At 28.8% G+C, this 19317-nt stretch overlaps 3 protein-coding genes across 3 annotated transcripts in view; 2 read left to right on the top strand and 1 right to left on the bottom strand.

Annotated features, from left to right (window-relative positions):
* LOC113366277 (prolyl endopeptidase-like) overlaps positions 1-2399 on the top strand; it is a 10150-nt gene extending 7751 nt beyond the window's left edge. Inside the window, exons 15-16 of the mRNA XM_026607857.1 lie at positions 1467-1657; positions 2271-2399. Of these exons, the coding sequence (XP_026463642.1) occupies positions 1467-1657; positions 2271-2345 (266 nt within the window). The 3' untranslated portion in view covers positions 2346-2399. The remainder of the gene's footprint in view (positions 1-1466; positions 1658-2270) is intronic.
* A 3588-nt stretch (positions 2400-5987) lies between these two features.
* On the top strand, positions 5988-8111 carry LOC113366270 (glutathione S-transferase-like). The gene is made up of 5 exons (XM_026607851.1): positions 5988-6123; positions 6562-6704; positions 6947-7114; positions 7541-7683; positions 7862-8111. Exons 2-5 carry the CDS (start codon positions 6572-6574, stop codon positions 8027-8029), a joined length of 612 nt encoding a protein of 203 aa, XP_026463636.1. The 5' UTR covers positions 5988-6123; positions 6562-6571; the 3' UTR covers positions 8030-8111.
* Positions 8112-15895: 7784 nt separating this feature from the next.
* On the bottom strand, positions 15896-19002 carry LOC113368150 (odorant receptor 67c-like). Its single transcript, XM_026609718.1, has 4 exons — positions 18985-19002; positions 16240-16353; positions 16014-16169; positions 15896-15949 (listed from the first exon to the last, which is right to left on the bottom strand). The coding sequence occupies exons 2-4, from the start codon at positions 16327-16329 to the stop codon at positions 15896-15898; spliced, it is 300 nt and encodes a 99-aa protein (XP_026465503.1). The 5' UTR covers positions 16330-16353; positions 18985-19002.
* Positions 19003-19317: the final 315 nt, after the last annotated feature.

Here is a 19317-nt window from a genome sequence, read left to right as displayed (position 1 = left end):
CAATTGGTTATGCCTGGTCATCTGATTATGGAACTTCTGATGAAGAGAACATTTTCACAATTTGTTGAGCTACTCTCCACTGCATAATATTAAAACACCAACTGATGGTTAGTAATATTATTATTTATTTTAAAAAAAGATAGTTCTTATGGCTATGTAATCAATATCTAAGAGTATGAAATAGTTTTAATATGAAATATTTTTGGAGAAGATCTTCACATTTATTTCTATATAGTTTCATAGTATCATATAGTTTCTAAATTATTCATTTTGGATTCCAATGAAATTTATATATCGTTCAATAATTTTTAAAATAGACAATTATAGTTTTTTTACCAACAATTTTAAAATTTTTCAACTATAAACATTAACAAATAGATGCTTGATTGCATCACAAATAAGACTCATATATTTTACTGATATATATATATATATATATATATGTATATATATGTATATATATATATATATATATATATATATATATATATAATACAAGTGTCCCAGAACTCAAAGTTAAGCCAAAATGGAGTGGTACTATTAGACTATCATGAAAAAAATTAAAAAAAAAAAAAATATTTTTGTTTATTTAAGCTTTGGAACTGTGACCTTGAATGATATTTCTAGGACCACAGTCAGAAATAATGACATAATTGTCCCAGATTTCAAAATCTGGATCAATGAAAAATCAAGACTTTTTGTTTAACTACAAATTTAAAAGTTTCAAAGCTGGTCGACTTTAATATTTTAGTATGTTCTTTGGGACTGTGATTACAAAGTTTTGATAATTACAAAGAAACAGCTCGACCGATGGTTGCGCAAAACTATACGTTAGTCCTCGATGAGTTGCAACAAATGGCTTTTAAATTTTGTATATTAAATTATAAATATTTATATTTAAAAATTATTTTATAAAAAGTTTAATGGATGAAAAATTTTACAATACTCTACTAAGTATTGTTCAAAAGATCGTCATGGAAGACCAGACAACGTGGGTTCTCATTGAGTTTTATTGATTAGCTTTTTAATTTTTGAAATTAGTGCAGCCAAAATTAGCATGTCTGATCTTATGGGAAAATTATAAACTTTTACTTTGAGAGAATTAGGCTGAACTTGTTTTCATTCTATGATTAATTATATATAAATATATTATAACTTTAGTGATTTTATTATTCTGTTAGAGGCTTTTCATAGATAAATAATAAAATAAAAATATGAACGCTTCATATATATATTTTTGTGCCAAAAATCATTAAAAGTAAACGTTACATTAAAATTTTTTATATTATTTGTATGTTTATATCATTGTTAAGAATGTTTATTAGTATATTAACCTATTGAGTTAATTTTTATATTCTTAATTCTTAGTTTAAGGTGGAAGAGATTATCTGCAATTTTACTTTATTTTATTTTATTTAATATTTTTATGTATGAGTTAATTTGTTTATAACTTTTTTTTGTTGAAGTGAACAAGCAATATCCAGCAACGCTGGTGCTAACTGCTGACCATGACGACCGGGTTGTGCCGCTGCATACGCTCAAGTATATTGCAACACTGCAACATGCGGTTCGTGACTCTCCAATACAACAGAAGCCGCTCATGGCTTTGATTTCGACACGTGCCGGTCACGGGGGTGGAAAACCTACCACTAAAGTGGTAAGTGATGAACGATTATATATTACCAAAAATTATTCAAATATTTTATGTTTTGGAATCGATAATAGCTCTTTACATAAATAACTCTTTATATTTTATCGTTTTTGGCCCTATTATTATACATGTTATACAACATAACACATATTTTAAATCAGGAAGGGCATAGGGTCAAAGCTTTCTTGCAAATGACCAAATGGTATGATTTTCTCAAACATTTGATAAATTAATAATCACCTAACATCCACTAACAGAATCATTAAGTTTTTATTAAATTGTAGTCTTTGCAAGTAAACATTATACCTTTTTATGAATTTTAAATCTTACTTATTTATATATCTGCCAAATTAATTAATTTAAAAAAAATCATAACCTTTTAATTGATAAATTACTATTCTTGTCTATAATTTTCACTTCTCGTCTATTGTTACTATTCGATTAGAAAATTAATTATTGAAGCTATAATGATTAGTATAGTAATCCTATAGGAAAGGTAGCAAGAAAAGTGCTTTTTTTATATGAAGCCATGGGTTGCTTTGAAGATTTTGAATGTTAGTAAAATATGTAGCTAGTTTGTTTTCATAAATGATGAAACATGTACTATATTTATTTTCAGATAGAAGAAATAACAGATATCTATAGTTTTATTGCCAAAAGTTTAGGACTGACTTATCATGGTGAAACTTTATGATCATCTGCTGCACATAAGGAATCAATTACATATATGTATCACAAAACTAGTTGCAAATTTGATGAAATTTTTCTCAACATAAATTATTCTGTGCTATTTTTATGATCAGAATAAATAATTAAAAATATCAGTTTATTATTTTAGATATTCAAAATTTAAACATTTTTATGGAGGAGGGGGTAGTCGAGAAATAAAATGATTAAGAAAATAAAATAAAATTTATTGAATATACATTTAATAAATATGATAATAAGAATAACTAGAAAATTATAATCATTCAAAAATAACCATGTTGGGCGTTTCCATTTGCTCTAGTTGGATCTTGATGTCAATGCCAATGAAATATTTAAAATTAATTAAATACAAAGCTGACTCGGTCAATTGAATGATATCAACACATATTAGAACGTGGTTCAAATGATATTTTGATTATGTTAAAATATAATATTTTAACATAAATATGTTAAGATTTTGATTATGTTTAAATTAAATATCATGTAATTATAATATTGAATGTTGGGCATAAATTAACTTGGCATTGCATGTTTCGAATTATATACGGTCACCCAAAAATAAGTAATTTGTCTTTATGTTGAATGGTATTTTTTGTAAATTAATGTAGATACATGTAGGACCACATTGTCATGCCCAGATTGTCTAGTATAATATCTTATTACCAATATAAAGAAAAAAACATTTAAATAAATTATTATTCAAGAAATAATATCACTATATATAGCTTTTATAACTATATATAGTTAACAGAAAAGGCAGTCCCGTAAATAAGCTAACTATAGTTAACGCATAGATTGCATATCATATGTATATATACATGATATGCAATCGTTTTTCACAAATTAATCATTGATTCTTCGTTATTGTAATCGTCCAAATATCGAATTGAGATTCTGCAATTTACATAAAATATTTTGCTTTTTTAAAAGAATGTTTTCGAATTCATTAAAATCTTTTATAACTATATATAGTTAACAAAAAAGGCAGTCCCATAAATAAGCTATACTTAATCCTAAATTCGAAAATTTTACATCGAGATTTTGTTATATTTAATTTTTTATATCAATATAAATTTTAGGTTCATATGGTTTTATTGTACATGAATTATTTGTTCTTTTGACAAATCAAATCAAATCAAATCTCACTTTTACTCTTAATTTCATAAAATTTTAAAATTATTTTTTGTTTAGAATATTACTAAACAACATTGAAGCATTTTAATTTAAAAAGTCATTGCTTACTTAGTTAGATTAATGCTTATTGTTGCGCTTTTTTGACTTTAGTTTTTACCATCTTAATATCATTTTAAAACTTCATAAATATTTATTTGTAATATTGTTAACTTCGAAAAAGGGAAGATTATGTTTTCGCGACAAAATCCGATTTGCTACTTTTATTTTTCTCGATGCTGCAAGCCATTCTGAATCGAATGAGACCAAATTTGATAAAAGTATGTGTATGTGATGTGTGTGTATGTATGAATAGATAGATGCAGGGCCATCATAGACCTTATACAATTTCATGGACTGCTAGTCCCCATACATTTCTCAAGTAAAAAAGTGTCAAAAGATGTTCTATGGTATGAGGGCATACGAGGGTAATTTTGCGGCCGAGATATGTCAAACTCGATTGCTTAAACGTCAAATGAAAGTCCGTGTGTTCGAAATTGTTGGCAAAATATTATATAATATACAATTTATATTGAACTAATGAATGTAATGAACTATTTATTTATTAATTTATTTATTTTAGTTATACAAAGTGTTTAAGGGAAATTAGGAAAAAAAAAATTAAAACAATATTTTACATATTATAAAATTCACTGAAAATAAGGACAGTTGGCTAGAGCTATTATGGGAAATTAGAAAGCAATAATGAAATATTTGTTTAAATGTAATATATTTATTATTGGTGTTTAAAAAGCACAATTTTCGTATGAAAGCGGAGTACATATTTATCAACTTTGCTTTTCTTTCTTTCTCCATGGTGCATTCTAATTGTTAAGTAAATTTTTGCGACAAAGTTGATAAGGTCATGATAATGCTGGACAAATTGCTGAAAATAACTTAATCTAAAAAAATGTGCAAGTCCCAAGTCATTCAACTTTCAGAGAATCATGCTTTCATATGAACTTTTGTACATTAAATTTAAAGAATTTTGAATTAGGCTTTCTATATATAAACATAAATTAAACATTTCTTCGGAAGGATATGAAAGATATCCTCGATTTTTTATATCGATCAATGTCGAATTTCCTGGAATACTTGCGAAGCATACAGAACAGCACAAAACAGGTTTTACTGCAATCAGGCACCTTACCTTACACATTTTAGAAGACATTTTACTTTTAACAATTTTACAACAGGTATATTTTTATCCTCTTTTAGTTTAAAAACCCGAACGATCAAACATCACGTGAACCCAAGTAACTGTAAAATTTAAGCGATCGAGTGCATTCGACTAATCTCGGTAAAGCTCGTGTTCGTATTTGACATATCTCGGCCGCAAAATTACCCTCGTACGCCCTCATACCATAGAACATCTTTTGACACTTTTTATGCGCTCAACTAGCAGTCCATGTATTGTATAAGGTCTATGAGGGCCATGGCCACGAACACGGGGTATTCTAATATTGTCTGGGGATGGATGTCTACGTTTTCTCAGAAACAGCTGAACCGATTGCAAAATTTTAAAAGCCATTTCATGTATTTCGATGAGGACTAGCGTTTCTCAATTTTGCGCGACGATCGGCCAAGCCGTTTCTTTGTGATTAGCAAAAATGTGAAATTTTTCGTCCACATTTTAGCTCACAATTCTGAATCGATTTCATCGATAGATATCATAGTCTTTAGTTATAGATCATTCTAAAATATTTTGGTCCTACGACAAGTCGTTTGATTTTAAAAATTCGTCAAAGTTTGAAAAAATATTATTGATGTGAATCAAAATTCGCTTCTGTGATGTGATAAGTCAATATTTGTGTTTCACAAATTTAAAATAAGTTATTGGAATGAATTCGAAGAGAAAGAGCCGCGATCAGATTTGCAAAAAGAACGCCAAGCCAAGTTGGAATAACAAAGTTAAAATTTTGCTACATACAAGCATGTGTCTGTGCACTACAATTAATATAATTACAGTTAATTTAAATGTGTTTGAGATATATCAAATCATTTATCTAAATATCTAAATTTAAATTTTGGTCGAATAAGTTAATTATATATTGCACATTTCGGTTCATGCACTTGCCTTAAGGCTAAATGCCACTTTCAACTAGTTAAAAGTTTATTCTTGTATGCTTTGAATGTTTGATCATATAAAATTATTCCGATTTTTGCTTATTACATATCATGATAAATATATTTTATAATATAATAATATATATATATATATAAATATATATATATATATATATATATATATATATAATATAATATATAATAATAATAATATATTTTCCAAAATATAAATACTTTGTCTAAATACTTTGTCTAAATACTTTGATAAAAACTTTGTCAAGAAGTGGTAAATTCACGTGCTACTTATGTCACGCCCCTATGACCAGTATGGAGAATTAAAATTGTGGAGCTACAGACATTGCTATCTATTATATTTCTCTTATCTATGGTCCTGATGTTTGTTTTATGATGGATACTCATTGATACCGCTAATAATCAAATTAGCTTGTTGATTCAGTCCAGTTCAGTCGATTCATTTGTCGGCCTGTGTGACCTTTTATTTTTCGATACATTGCTACATATTAAAGGTATTTATGTTCTATATTTTATAATAATGATATTTTATTGCACAATATTATTGCTTTGATTATTCATTGTGCGTAACCTGCCAATTTTGTTCGGTACTACTTTTCATTAAGTGATATTGTGATTGCAAACGTTATCAAACAAAATTGATAATTGGAAATTAATAATGTTTTACTCCATTTTTGTCATATATGTTGTATAGCTATAATAATAAATTCAATTTAAAAGATATCTAACAAGATGTCCTAAAAGATTAGGGATCTTATCTCTTTCTATATAATTTAGAGGTCACGTAATTGTTTTCTCTTTTATATGGATATAAATGTATGAATGATTTGTTTTTTGTATACATTATTACAGTAGTGTTTAAGTAGTGTCTTTGATCAGTATCCTTATTTGTTATTTATAAGAATTTTGTATAAAATATCTTACATTCACAGATTGTTAACAATGCCAGCCTACAAGTTAACTTATTTCCCTGTGAAGGCTCTTGCTGAACCTTTACGTATGCTAATTTCTTATGGAGGAGAAGATTTTGAAGATTACCGATTCAATCGTGAAGATTGGCCTTCAATCAAACCAAGTATGAATTAAATTAGATATTTGTATAGATATATTATTTTCAAAAGCCAATTCTTAATTGTTCTAACATAGATTTAAATTTTTTATTCAATATATGTTTATTTTACACAATACATACATTTATGTACACAACATGCAATGTGTAATTACTGATACTAAATAGTTTAAAGTTACATAATAGTGCTTATAAAACAACTAATAATGTTTCTAATGGATTCATTATATGCTAAACTGTGTTTACAGCTATGCCTTTTGGTCAAGTGCCAGTTCTTGAATGGGATGGCCGTAAAATGAACCAAAGTGTTGCCTTGTGTCGTTACCTAGGAAAGAAATACAATCTTGCAGGAAGTACTGATCTTGAGAATCTTGAAATTGATGCTATTGTGGACACAGTTCATGATTTTAGAGCAAGTATGTTGACCAAATATTTTAAAATGATTTAAATTTTTCTGAATAGTTATAGTGGAATTATTTGTCTCGCGTACAGAATACTCAAGCAATTTTTTGTGTTGTCAATTTGCCACATCAATTTAATTATTATTTGCAACTTACCAAAATTGATTTAACTTTATGTACAAACAGATCATTCGGGATTATTTGCTCTAAATTATAGTTCAGACAATTTTGAATATATTAGTTATTTTCCATATATTTTTTTTACTGTTAAAATAAAAAGCGAGTTTAAAAAAGTATGTACCTTCAAATATTAAAAGAACCTGTAAATCAGACGTACAGAGGTATGTCTGGTTTTATTTCGAAATGCGCTTTCATACTGTGAAAATTTATTACTCAAAGCATTTTGTTATTCTGGTGTAATTTGATGAAATTATGTTGTAGAGCTAGCTGCAGCACATTACGAAGCAGATGAGGCAGTAAAAGAAAAAAAATACCAGCAAGTTTTAGCAGATGTTATTCCTTATTATTTGGACAAATTAGATGCTGTTGCTAAATCCAATGATGGCCATCTAGCTTTGAAAAAGGTATCAATTTTGCTCTGTTCATTTACTATTGTTTATATATATATATATATATATATATATATATATATATATAAATATAATGCACATATCATGTTCTTTATATTCTATATTCATATCTTGTGCACAATTAATGTTAACAATTTATATTACATTGTACATTGTTTTATTTTCTATTTAGTTAACATGGGCTGATTTTGCTTGGGCTGGAATGATCGATTATATGAGTGCCATGGCCAGGCTGGACTTACTAGCAAAACATCCAAATCTCAAAGCAGTTGTAGATAATGTACTCGTTCTACCAAAAGTTAAGGAATGGGTGGCCAAACGTCCTGTTACTGAATATTAAATATATTCTTGTTAAATTGTAAACTGTTGCCTTATATGAATTTTTTCATTACCTTGTGATATTGCCGTACTATTTTCCAAATAAAGGTAGATTTTATACTTTAATTACTTTTTAATTTTAGGGTTTACATAGTTATTAAGGTATCTCAATCTTACTTACTTAAAAAGTCAGAACAAATGACTTCTGGTGACTCCACATTGAGGATTATTGTGTTCAGATATTAATTTAGTTGCTATCTCAGGTTTGCAATACATCAACAAAACTATTCCTTTTTAATCCAGGTTTCCTGTCCCTTTTCTTGCAAAAAATTGTTTGACTCATGCATTGATATGAGGTCAATTCTGATTCAGGTTTTTAATTTTTATTTGGTTTTAATTTCAACGATCTTGCAATTTTAAGTATCTAAATATATTTTAAATAATTAAAATATGGTTTTGTAATTTCCAAATTTTCATATGATTTTTATTTAATTTAAATGACTTGAATTAGCATCTTGCATATTTCATGATTTTCAATTAATTTTAATAATCTTGCCATTTCCATACGTTTTAATATTGATTTTAGTTGATTTCAATTCTATTTATCATATGGAGGTCGATTAATTTTAATTAATATCTTATCATTTTCATGATTTTTAAGTAATTTCACAATTTTATAAATAATTTAAATTAGGATCTTGCAATTTTCACATAATTTTTAATTACAATTATTTTATTTTCTTATATGGTTTTAACTAATTTCAATCATTCTTCAATTTTTATGTGATTATTAATTTCAAATAATTATGACAATTTAATTTGTTTCCGAGTTCGGTCTCATTGAGGCTTCGGACGAATTCGGTTTTTTGACGTATTTGGTCGATTTTCGAGTTTTTCTTCCGAGTCAGTCTAGTCCAAGGGCGAGCAACCTTTTTAACCCACGGGCCAATTTAAATTTTCAAATTTTATGGCGGGCCGCACGTAATTTATATATACGAGGTGTGTTCAAAAAGTACCCGGAATTACTAATAATTAAATTTCGCGGGTCTGGAGTGTCTGATTGTCAAAATTTTTTTTTATTGTGTTGGTATACATGCCCCTAAAGTATGATGAAATTTTCAGCTATATTCACTGTTTACTTTGTCTGTGGTAGTCGCTAAGGTTCGACGTGTTTTTCTGAGCTCGGCGATTTTTACAATGGAAGAATTGAAAAGTCAAAGAATTTGTATTAAATTTTGCGTAAAAAATGAAATAAAGTGTTGCAAAGTGCAAAAATTCACCAGATATGGCTCCGTGTGACTGTTTCCTATTCCCAAAGTTGAAGAGACCCATGAAAGGACGGCGGTTTTCCTCGATTGAAGAAAATCGCTGAGAGTGCTCAAGGACATATCAAAAAGTGAATATCAAGGGTGCTTCGAAAATTGGAAAAAACGCTGGCATAAGTGTATTATATCTGGGGGGGACTACTTTGAAGGGGACCACATTAATGTAGACGAATAAATAAATATTTTTTTGAAAAAACGAAAATTCTGGGTACTTTTTGAACAGACCTCGTATATATATATATATATATATATATATATATATATATATATATACTAGCTGACCCGGAGAACGTTTAGCTGTCGAAAATATTTTTAGAAAATTATTAGTATAAGAAATGACTAACTAATTCTGAATGTATAAATATTATTACATTGATAATTTACTCACTGCAACGCTAAAATACTAACATCCATATTGTAATTATATTATACTCTGAAAAAAAATCCAGTTATCTATCAAAAAGAGTTTCATCTACTGATTTTACAATTAAATTTCTATTTTTTTTTGCTGAAATAGCTCCTTTTGTGAGACATTAAAAAACTATGTAACTTACTTATTATGCACATCGAAAAATATTTGTACAATAGGATAAGCCTGCAAATCAGTTTTATCGGAGGTAACCATTTCGTTGGCATTTTTAAAATGTTGCAGTGGATAGAGCGGATAAATTTAAGCTTTGTTATAAGCTCAGAAAAATCTTGATCGAATTTCAATTAAAAGCGTTTACAAAAAAGGCGATAATAGTTATTTGATCGATTACCGAGCTATATAAAAAATGATTGGACTACTAAAATGACTATTATAAAACAATTAAAATTTAGAGTCGTGTGTAGTTTTTCATTTCGCATCTAAATTAAAGTAAAGAACAAAGTGATAAAAAATAAATAACTTTTTTTTAAATAAAATTGAAGCTTTTTCATAAACTCTGATAGAAGTCTGATCTAAAATTAAATCAAAAGATTTATTGACTGAGCGCGGGAATAATGTAATTGCAACAAAATTACAAAATTGCCACAAGAAAAGAACAAAAATATAAAACTGAACAAAGTATATATTTTATAAAATTACGAGTGAATATTATAAGTATTTATGAATATTAATACAAAATGAAAACAAATAATATTTAAAAGAAAAATAATTTTACTTGAAAACTTTAATAAAAAATTTGACACAGCTTTTTTTATATGAGCTTATCAATATCAGCCGTTTTTTTAGATTTTGTTCTTTATTTTAATTTTTTTAAGGCGGTAAGTAGCAACGCGTATGCAGCTTTGATATGTTTTACTCAGTTTTGATAGGTGGTAATTTTTTATGAATTTTATGGTTGAAATTAGCACAGGTCCACAAAAAAGAGTTGTCTGGATTGAGTGTGTGACATTCGATGTTTACTGAAAAAATGCATTTTTTAAATCTGTATTATTTTGCATCACAATTGAAATTTGTTCACATTTTCTTTTTTTGAATATGAAAAGTAAAACACAAGACTTTATTACCAAAATGACGAAATGTCGTATACTCCTTTAAGCATTGCATCACTATTAAGCTAACGAACTATAGTATTGAAAATTGACATATTCACGATCTAAATTGTCAGGAATTCTTCAAATTTACGATGATTTAACCTTCGCGACTTTATAATATTTACTTATTTAATTATTTTAAATTTAGAAATGCGTTTTTGCTATGTTTTCGGACAAGATCTCAATTTTTCTTGCAATATTGAAGCTTTAACTAATATTTAAATAAATTAATTTAAAGCCGTATTTGATAAAATATCTAAAAAAAATAATCTGTTGTTGAGAAATGCTTGGCGGGCCGCGGGTTGCTCATCCTTGGTCTAGCCTCATCCGAATCTAATCCGATTCGAGTTTCAGTCTAGTGCTAGTTTGTACAGATATTTCTAAATTAATCTACCTTGCAGATTACAACCGCCTTCCTTCATGGTTCAGTTTCAGTGATAAATTTACCTAACTTTCGTTCGAATTCTTTAATTTTTAATAGTTTCGGTACTTAGTGAGAGTTTCGTTAAGTTTTCTTTTCTTATTTAGAGTTATTGTTTTTAGTCGATTATCAAAAAAAGTTTTATTTTTAAAAATACATTCCATTGTTCGAGATTAACTAGCAATTTTGGTGGTCTGATTATTTCTAATCAAAGTCAAGTCACATTTTTGGCTCGTCCAGCCGGATTTGCAATTAAGATTGAGAGTTTTTCCAAACTTCCGATTTAACCTGCAAGAACAAAGTACCACTTTCCGCAAGTATATAATAGCATTTACCGGACATACAGGTAAAGTCATTATATTTCTTTTCTATTTTTTCCTTTACAATCGTAACCAGTAGTAGTATATTGTCTAGGATCGTAACCTTTCATAAATATGTCGCCCAAGAGAGTACCTGCTAGTGCTAAAATTGCACGGCTAATTTCCAAAATGAAATGTATGAATTGCCTTATATTAATAATAATTTAAAGCCCGGTGCACACGACGCCAGATTTCATGCTGGACAGTTTGTTACCTAGCAACGATATGATAAATCATTTTACGAATAGAGCATGTCCTAGTCGGCGATGGATTAATTATTTTGATACCTTCAGTGTCCAATAGGAAAGCTGTATTTTGTCACGTAAATATCAATGCGTACTTGATTTATGTACTTCGATTTTGGAAGCGTTCAGTTTTTATGTTGTAAATAGCTATTGTGTATATTTAGCGGCGTGTTTAGTTTAGGAAACGCAGTTCAGTAATTTTAAAATATTCAAATTTCCGAAAAAAATCAAATATGCATTTTTTTCAAATTTTCGTAATTTTATCTAAAATATCAAAAAATTAAAAAATTTTCAAAGAATTAAAGGAAAAATCAAATCGTTTTATTTAAAAAGTTTCGAAATTTGCAAAAATACTCAAAATTTACGAAAAAAAATTAAAATTTGCGAACCTTTTTAATATTTTTATATTAATACTAGCCGGCCCGACAGACTTCGTCCTGCAAAAAAAAAATTGTAATGTGGCGGTGTTTTGTGCCTACCTTTTTTCTATTCTTTGCAAAAAATTATCCTGAACAGAACCGTCACCCTGGTAATAATTCAGTGTGAATTAAAAATAATTAAATAAAACACTATAAGCATTTAAAAGTAAGTAATTTTGATAATGTAAATCATAATTAAAAAATCAGTTCAATTTTCATTGTAGTGTTTTGTGATGAACGATGTTTTTTGTTTGATTACCTGGCGCATAGACAAACAAATCTGATGGTTTTGCAATACGGGAACAAACAACATACAATTTTCCATGTGAGAAACATGGGTTTTCTAAATTAATACCACAAACACTTAATGATACCATGAACGCACTGGAAACGCATTGGATGCATGGTGCGAGAACATCTTCTGTTTTATACTATCCTTTGAATATAGTTAGTCGATATTTCGCAACATTATAACTGCCGATCCAACCTTTAACTGAAGATTGTGAGGTGAAAATCCTAGCGGAGTTTAAAAACTCCGGTGGATCGTCTTGGTTAGTTGCCGAATCAACTGATTCGCCTGTAATTTGTTCTTGAATTTTGAAATTTAATTAATTTACATCAATGTTTTTGGCTGCCAATATAGCTTGATTAATAGAAAGATATTTCTATGTTTATATAAATATATTCGAAATTAGATTATCAAAAATTACACAAAATGTCATGACATAGATCATTGTTTTTTTTACAAATTGCGTTGCCTACTCGATTAAAGAAGAAAAGGGCTGTTTTTAGGGTTTTCCCGGCAATTATTCGTTTTTTTCTCGCCGTAACAACCATCCTTGGACTTCAACGCACATTTTAAAAAAATAATTGGCCAAATTGGTCCAGGCGTTGTTGAGTTATGCACTTACCAACACATTTTGCGATCCATTTTTATATATAAGATTAATTATCCGATAAAGATACTGATTTTCAAAATCAATAATTGTTTTTTTAAACTGAAGCATTTTATTATCTTTTAATTATTATTATATCACTTAATCCTAATCGGATGCGATACATATATGTTTTTGTTTACCACTCATACAATTCTCTGTTTGTACACTTCTAAGGATTATTGTATTTTAGACCTATACAGGGCTGTGTCTGAGTATGTGGCCGCCTGCGCGCAAGCATATATGTCCCTTAGCGGCCCTTAAAAATAACATAATAGCAAAATATCAAATATGTTCTCACGACAAAATTTGGCTTGTAATTTTCATGTTCTCTAGACATTTCAAGTCATTCTGAATCGTTTGAGACCAAAGTTGATTAATAGTTTGAAGATTTTTAACTTTTCTCCAACGCTTTCTCAAAAATGGTTTAACCGATTTCAAAGATTTAAGTCATTTGATGTAACTAGATAACGACTAGCGTCTGTCAGTTTTGTGCAACAATCGGCCGTTTATAATCAACAGAAAAGTGTAAAAAATGTTATACATGTTTTAGCCAAAAATTCAGAAACTCTTTGAAAGATATCTTTTGGGAATCATGCTGACTAGTTTTGAGAGACCGGTCGGGTCGTTGCTTTGTATTTAATTGTTAAATATTTCTTTACGATGAAATTTAATTTTTACTTAACTTTATTGGCGATAGATTTAACTTTATTGGCGTCTCGAATATACCAAAAAATTTCGACTCTATGATAAGTCGTTGTAATGTTTAAAATACTATCGAAGTTTGAAAAAATTTGAGCAGCGCTTTTTTACGTGAGTCAAAACTTCATTTTTAGTCGACGTTTTCTTAAAAATACGCAATCCTATTTAAAAAATCAATGTAATTCGATAAGCAGCTCGTGCTGGTTAGTTTTGCCTTACAATCGGCCGAGCCGTTTCTTTAGAATTATAAAAAAGTGTCAAATTTTTGGTCCACGTTATAGCCTAAATTTGTAAATCGATTGATTCACAAATATTTGAGAATCGTGCTGATTAGTTTTTGTCAATGATCGGCCAAGTCGTTTCTCATTTATTGATAAACATTTTTTTGCGTTTTTGGATCTTCTTCTTAATGAACATATTACAAGTTTGTTTTTTGTACAATAACCATTTATAAAAAATAACTAACATGTTTGAGAAAATTTGTACAAAATTGAATAATCTGCGATAGTTTTTCACATGGAATGCGCTCATGAATGAATATATTTTTTATAGTTAAATCGATTATTAGCACATGTTGGAAAGTTTGTGCAACTTGCTTGAAGACAAAGTTCCACATACACCAAGTTTATACACTTATAAATGATTTGAAAACAAAGCCTTCAAACCAGTGGGTTGACCATAGGTTAACTCTACAGCCTAATATTTTGTAAAGATACAACACCATGAAAATGTCTGTCCACTACACTAGTAGGTCACATGATATGCGTTATTTGCAATTGGTAATTTTTGGTGCAGTCCCAGCGAATAAAACACGATTTTCGACACGTTGAAGTGCTTTCTAACTTCTAGAAAAAGTTTGTTTTTGCCAAAAAAATCAATGTTCTAATTTACAGGTTATTCGTCATTTCAACAGTTCTGAATTTAACGTAAACCAAAATTTGACCTATTATCGTCGTTTTCTTGATCAACTTCTAGTAAAGATCGAGCAAGCAGTTTCTTTGCAGCCAGTTGTTGATAATTTTATTTTGAACATTTTGATAAAATTTTGTAAGTAGTTTTATATATTTATATATATATATATATATATATATTTATTTATATATATATATATATATATATATATATATATAAATATAATTTATTTCGTTTCTCACAACTCTCTCCCACTCCTTCATTACACGTGTGTGACTACACTGCGTTGTAACCTTGATCAGTGTCCACAATGCAATGCTATCAATAACATTAAATATAGGAGGGCAATATGTGCTCCTTCTATTTCTCGTTTGTTAATAGAATAGTATTGTATTATTTTACACAAATTTAGTGTTCAATCACTTTTACATCATAATTATTTTTTTCTGTTGTTTTTCCTGGTTTGGTATGTATAATTTCCTCCTTTTATATATTTATATTTATCATCAACTGTGTATTTATGTTATATGTTTTTTTAGATTACTGAATGATGACACACATCAAGTGTCGAAACGTTTAATGGAATAAATAATTTTGTAATTCGATGGTTGGGCTGCAAAAATATTACACACACACACACACATATATATATATATACATATATATATATATATATATATATATATATATATATATATATAGGTATAAATTGATCTCTTACTAAGTTATATTGATTATTTACACATATCTTAAAATTCATCCAAGTGGCTTCAATGCAAAATGCCACCTTATTCGAAGATTTTTAACTCTTAAGTCCAAGGTTTAATTCAAGCTTTTTTATCCGCTGACTTCAAATTTGAATTTAGAATTTTCCTTTAAAACATAATTCCACAAACCAGTAGTTCTTTTTTGTAATATTTTTTTTAATCCAAACTTAACATTTTAGTAGTTAATTATACTATACAGAATTTATATCTTATATGTAGTGCATATTTTCAACATGAGTATTTTATCTATGTGTTTGTTATCAATTTTATCCGGATTTTCTTCTATTTGGAGTTTTGATTCATAACAGTGAAAAAGGAATAAGATGCCTTAACAATCTGAAAATTAATGACATTATCGGTGAATTTTTAAGCTTTAATAAGAAGGCTATTTCTGGCTTACCGTGACATATGTTTGAAGGGATAGATCGATAAATGATCCTGCGGTCATTTTTATAGGACGAGAACATCGCAACATCATTAGACGCAGTGCATCACAGAATGTTGCCGAACAATTATACCAGTTGCACGCATATGCAGCTTCTGCCGTCTTCCAACTCTGTATTGACAGATAATAGTTAATAGCCAGAGCTAAGCATATAAAACAAACATGTGCTATAAAAATTTACTTGTATCAATAGCTCATTTCCATTCCAGCAATATAAGAATAATTGCCATAGCATGCATCCTAAGTAAGACAATGTCGCAAACGCAGCCATTGGTGATTTATCACCTCCGGATTGCTAAATATAAATGCAAAGAAAGTAAGTAGTTTAGCATCTATTACTTATTAAAAACTTCAAATTATTTGAAACACATTTATCACAGTTTTCGGAACGTGTGATTAGTTTGAACCATACTTTCAACAACAATAATCTCAATAATTTCTGTGAAGAATAAAATTGTGATTTTAAAAAATTTATTAACTTTCCGTTGAGTAGTTATAGTAATGGGCCGAAAATGTGTGTGTGTGTGTTTTGTATGTCCGCATTTTTTCGTCCACGTTTTCGGGCGCGCGGATCAACCGATTTGAAATGTTCAAAAAACATTCGATTTCTATTGATAAGGAGATGTGCTGATTAGTTTTCGGCAAAGGCAGGTCCAGCAGTTACGCAGATACGATACGAAAAGAGTGCAGAAAATACAAAACGAGTTTTTGAGAGAACGGAGTATCCGATTTGATGATCTAATAAACATTGAATTTGTAATGATTGGGAGAAGAGATAATTAGTTTTCGGCAAAGGCAGGTCCTGCCTTTTCGAAGATACAGAGCTAAATGTGCAAAAAATCGCAGTCTTTGAGAGAACTGAGCGTCCGATTTGAATGATTCAAAGAATTTTCTGCTTGTTTTAACAAAATAATTGCTTTTGAAATAAAAAAAATGTTTCCATTTTTTTATTTTTTTTTTCAAATTTGTTTTTTTTTGTATATCGAAAATAATTCAAATCTTAATTTTATTTTTGACTAAAGTTCTAAAACTTATATACTTTAAATTAATAGTTTTAACTTTGCAACTCAGTTTATATAATTCTTATAAATATTAGACAATGTTACAATATTTATAATAATCTATTTGAAAACATTTAATATTTCTCGAACATATCGTTACGGCACGGGAAGTACCAGCAATTTGCCTTAAGGCACGATGCTATACACCACTAGTTAACTTCCCGAAGGAGAAGTTTATGTTTTCATAAAAAAAAACGATTCGCTAATTTTATGTTTTCTCGACTTTTCAAGCCATTCTGAATCGAATGAGACCAAATTTGGAAAAAGTATGTGTGTGTATATGCGTATGTGAACAGATTTTTTGCCGTAAATCGATTTTCATCAAAAAACGGCCGGACCGATTTCAAAAATTTACAAACCATTCGATGTATCTCGATGAGGACTAATGTTTCTCAGTTTTGTGCGACAAGCAGCCGAGCCGTTTCTTTATAAATCGCAGAAAAGTGACAAATTTTTAGACCACGTTTTAGCCCGCATTTCTGAATCGATTTTGAAAATTCAAAAACTGTTCGAAAGATATTGGTTGGGAATCGTGTTGATTAGTTTTTAATAAAGATCGGCTAGGCCGTTTTCTTGTAATAAAGTTAAAAAAAAAAGACGATTCTTATGATTTTTTTTTCGCGGTAGGTACCATAGTCTTGTATACCATACTAAAATATTACGGCCCTACGACAAGTCGGTCAATTTTAAAAAATCTTCAAAATTTGCAAAAATTAGTATCGATTTTTGGCATATGTCAAATTTAGACCTTTGATCGACGTTTTCTCAAAAACGCCTGAACCGATTTCAAAAGTTTAAAAGCCATTTGATGTTTCTCAATGAGGATTATCGTGAGTCGATCTGCCTAGCCGTTTCTCTGTAATTTGAAAAAAAAGTGTTAAACTTTTTGTCTACGCTCATACTATCGAATCGATTTTAAAAAATCAAAAACTGTTCGAAATATATTAGTTGGGAATGATAATGATGTGATATGAGTTTAAGGTGAAAATCTACAGAGTCGTTTTCTTGTAATTAACTGTTGGAAAAAAATTGAGCCGGTTTTCATGGAGCTTTTTTTGGCGATATATATTATGGTCTTATAGAACTTACTGAAATATTATGGTCTTACGACAAATAGTTTAATTTTAAAAATTCATCACAGTTTTTCGTTCCTATAGCTATAAAAGTATTATGAGCCTTGTAGGGCTAAACCATTAAAGTCCTACGGAAACTGGTTCAATTATAAATATTGATTTTTGAAAATTTTCTTTTAGAAAATACTCCGAGTAAACGTGTTGGTTCGTTTTCAATTATGTGTAATAAATCCATTCGGAATAATTTTAATCACTCATAAATTAATTTATTTTTTATTGATTGAGTCGATTATTTACACATATCGGGATATTCATGTAACTTGCCTCAAGGCAAAATATCAATACCAACTAGTTTAATCTTATTTTATCTTGTTAAATTCTTTTTGCGTACAAAAATACATTTTAACTTTTTTGTTTGTTATGAATAACATACTGTAAATAGCACTTCGTCAATTTTTTTTCAATATCTTTTACAGTGCGACAAACAGAGAGTCAACTAGTGGTGCATGGCAACGTGCCGTAAGGAAAATTACTGAAACTTCCGTACCGTAATTAAATATTTGAGCAATGAAAATAATCAATAATTGTTTTCAATAAATTCAAATAGATTATTTATTATGAATACATACTGTCTATTGAAATGTATTAGTCAGAAGCTTACACGGCGAATGAAAATAATCAATAATAATAATTATTGTTTTATTCGGCGCGTTGGATTTTTTATTATGACTAATGAATATACTTATATACAAGATATAAATAAACTTTGGTTTTTAATAAATATTTCCATACTTAAATACAGAATTTGTCGAGACGCGCGAAAACGACGAGCCTTATGCTTGCTCGTCGCTCTTGCAAAGCGACTTTATATGGGTGTTCTTGTACGGCAGCGCGCGTACAAGCCTAAGTTTTTCCAACTTTTCTCCCAAAGTTTCACTTAGATTTGAATGAATTTTTGAATAATAGAAGAAAAATGTATAGGCTTTCGAATGATGCTAATATATAAGTAGTCCAAAGAGCAGCACTGGTAGAAAATGGAAAATGAAAAATATATATAAAATTTTTTCACATTATTTGTTATGAACAGCATAAGCAAGATCAGTATAAATAGAATGACGTTAACAT

The sequence above is a fragment of the Ctenocephalides felis genome, unplaced genomic scaffold (assembly GCF_003426905.1).
Source record: "Ctenocephalides felis isolate EL2017-DRISC unplaced genomic scaffold, ASM342690v1 CF-g0.4_SCAFFOLD_01170, whole genome shotgun sequence".
Lineage (NCBI taxonomy): Eukaryota > Metazoa > Arthropoda > Insecta > Siphonaptera > Pulicidae > Ctenocephalides > Ctenocephalides felis.
Note: the sequence above shows the minus strand (reverse complement) of the source record. Positions and strands in the feature narration are given on the sequence as shown.

Bases quoted from the DNA above. Each gene is read 5' to 3' on its own strand.
- LOC113368150 (XM_026609718.1), bottom strand. From the start codon at position 16,329: ATGGCTGCGTTTGCGACATTGTCTTACTTAGGATGCATGCTATGGCAA. The intron at 16,170-16,239 runs GTAAATTTTTAT...CTGTCAATACAG, and splicing joins GAAATGAGCTATTGATACAA to AGTTGGAAGACGGCAGAAGC. The intron at 15,950-16,013 runs GTAAGCCAGAAA...ATTAATTTTCAG, and splicing joins CCCTTCAAACATATGTCACG to ATTGTTAAGGCATCTTATTC.
- LOC113366270 (XM_026607851.1), top strand. From the start codon at position 6,572: ATGCCAGCCTACAAGTTAACTTATTTCCCTGTGAAGGCTCTTGCTGAA. The intron at 6,705-6,946 runs GTATGAATTAAA...CTGTGTTTACAG, and splicing joins TTGGCCTTCAATCAAACCAA to CTATGCCTTTTGGTCAAGTG. The intron at 7,115-7,540 runs GTATGTTGACCA...ATTATGTTGTAG, and splicing joins AGTTCATGATTTTAGAGCAA to AGCTAGCTGCAGCACATTAC.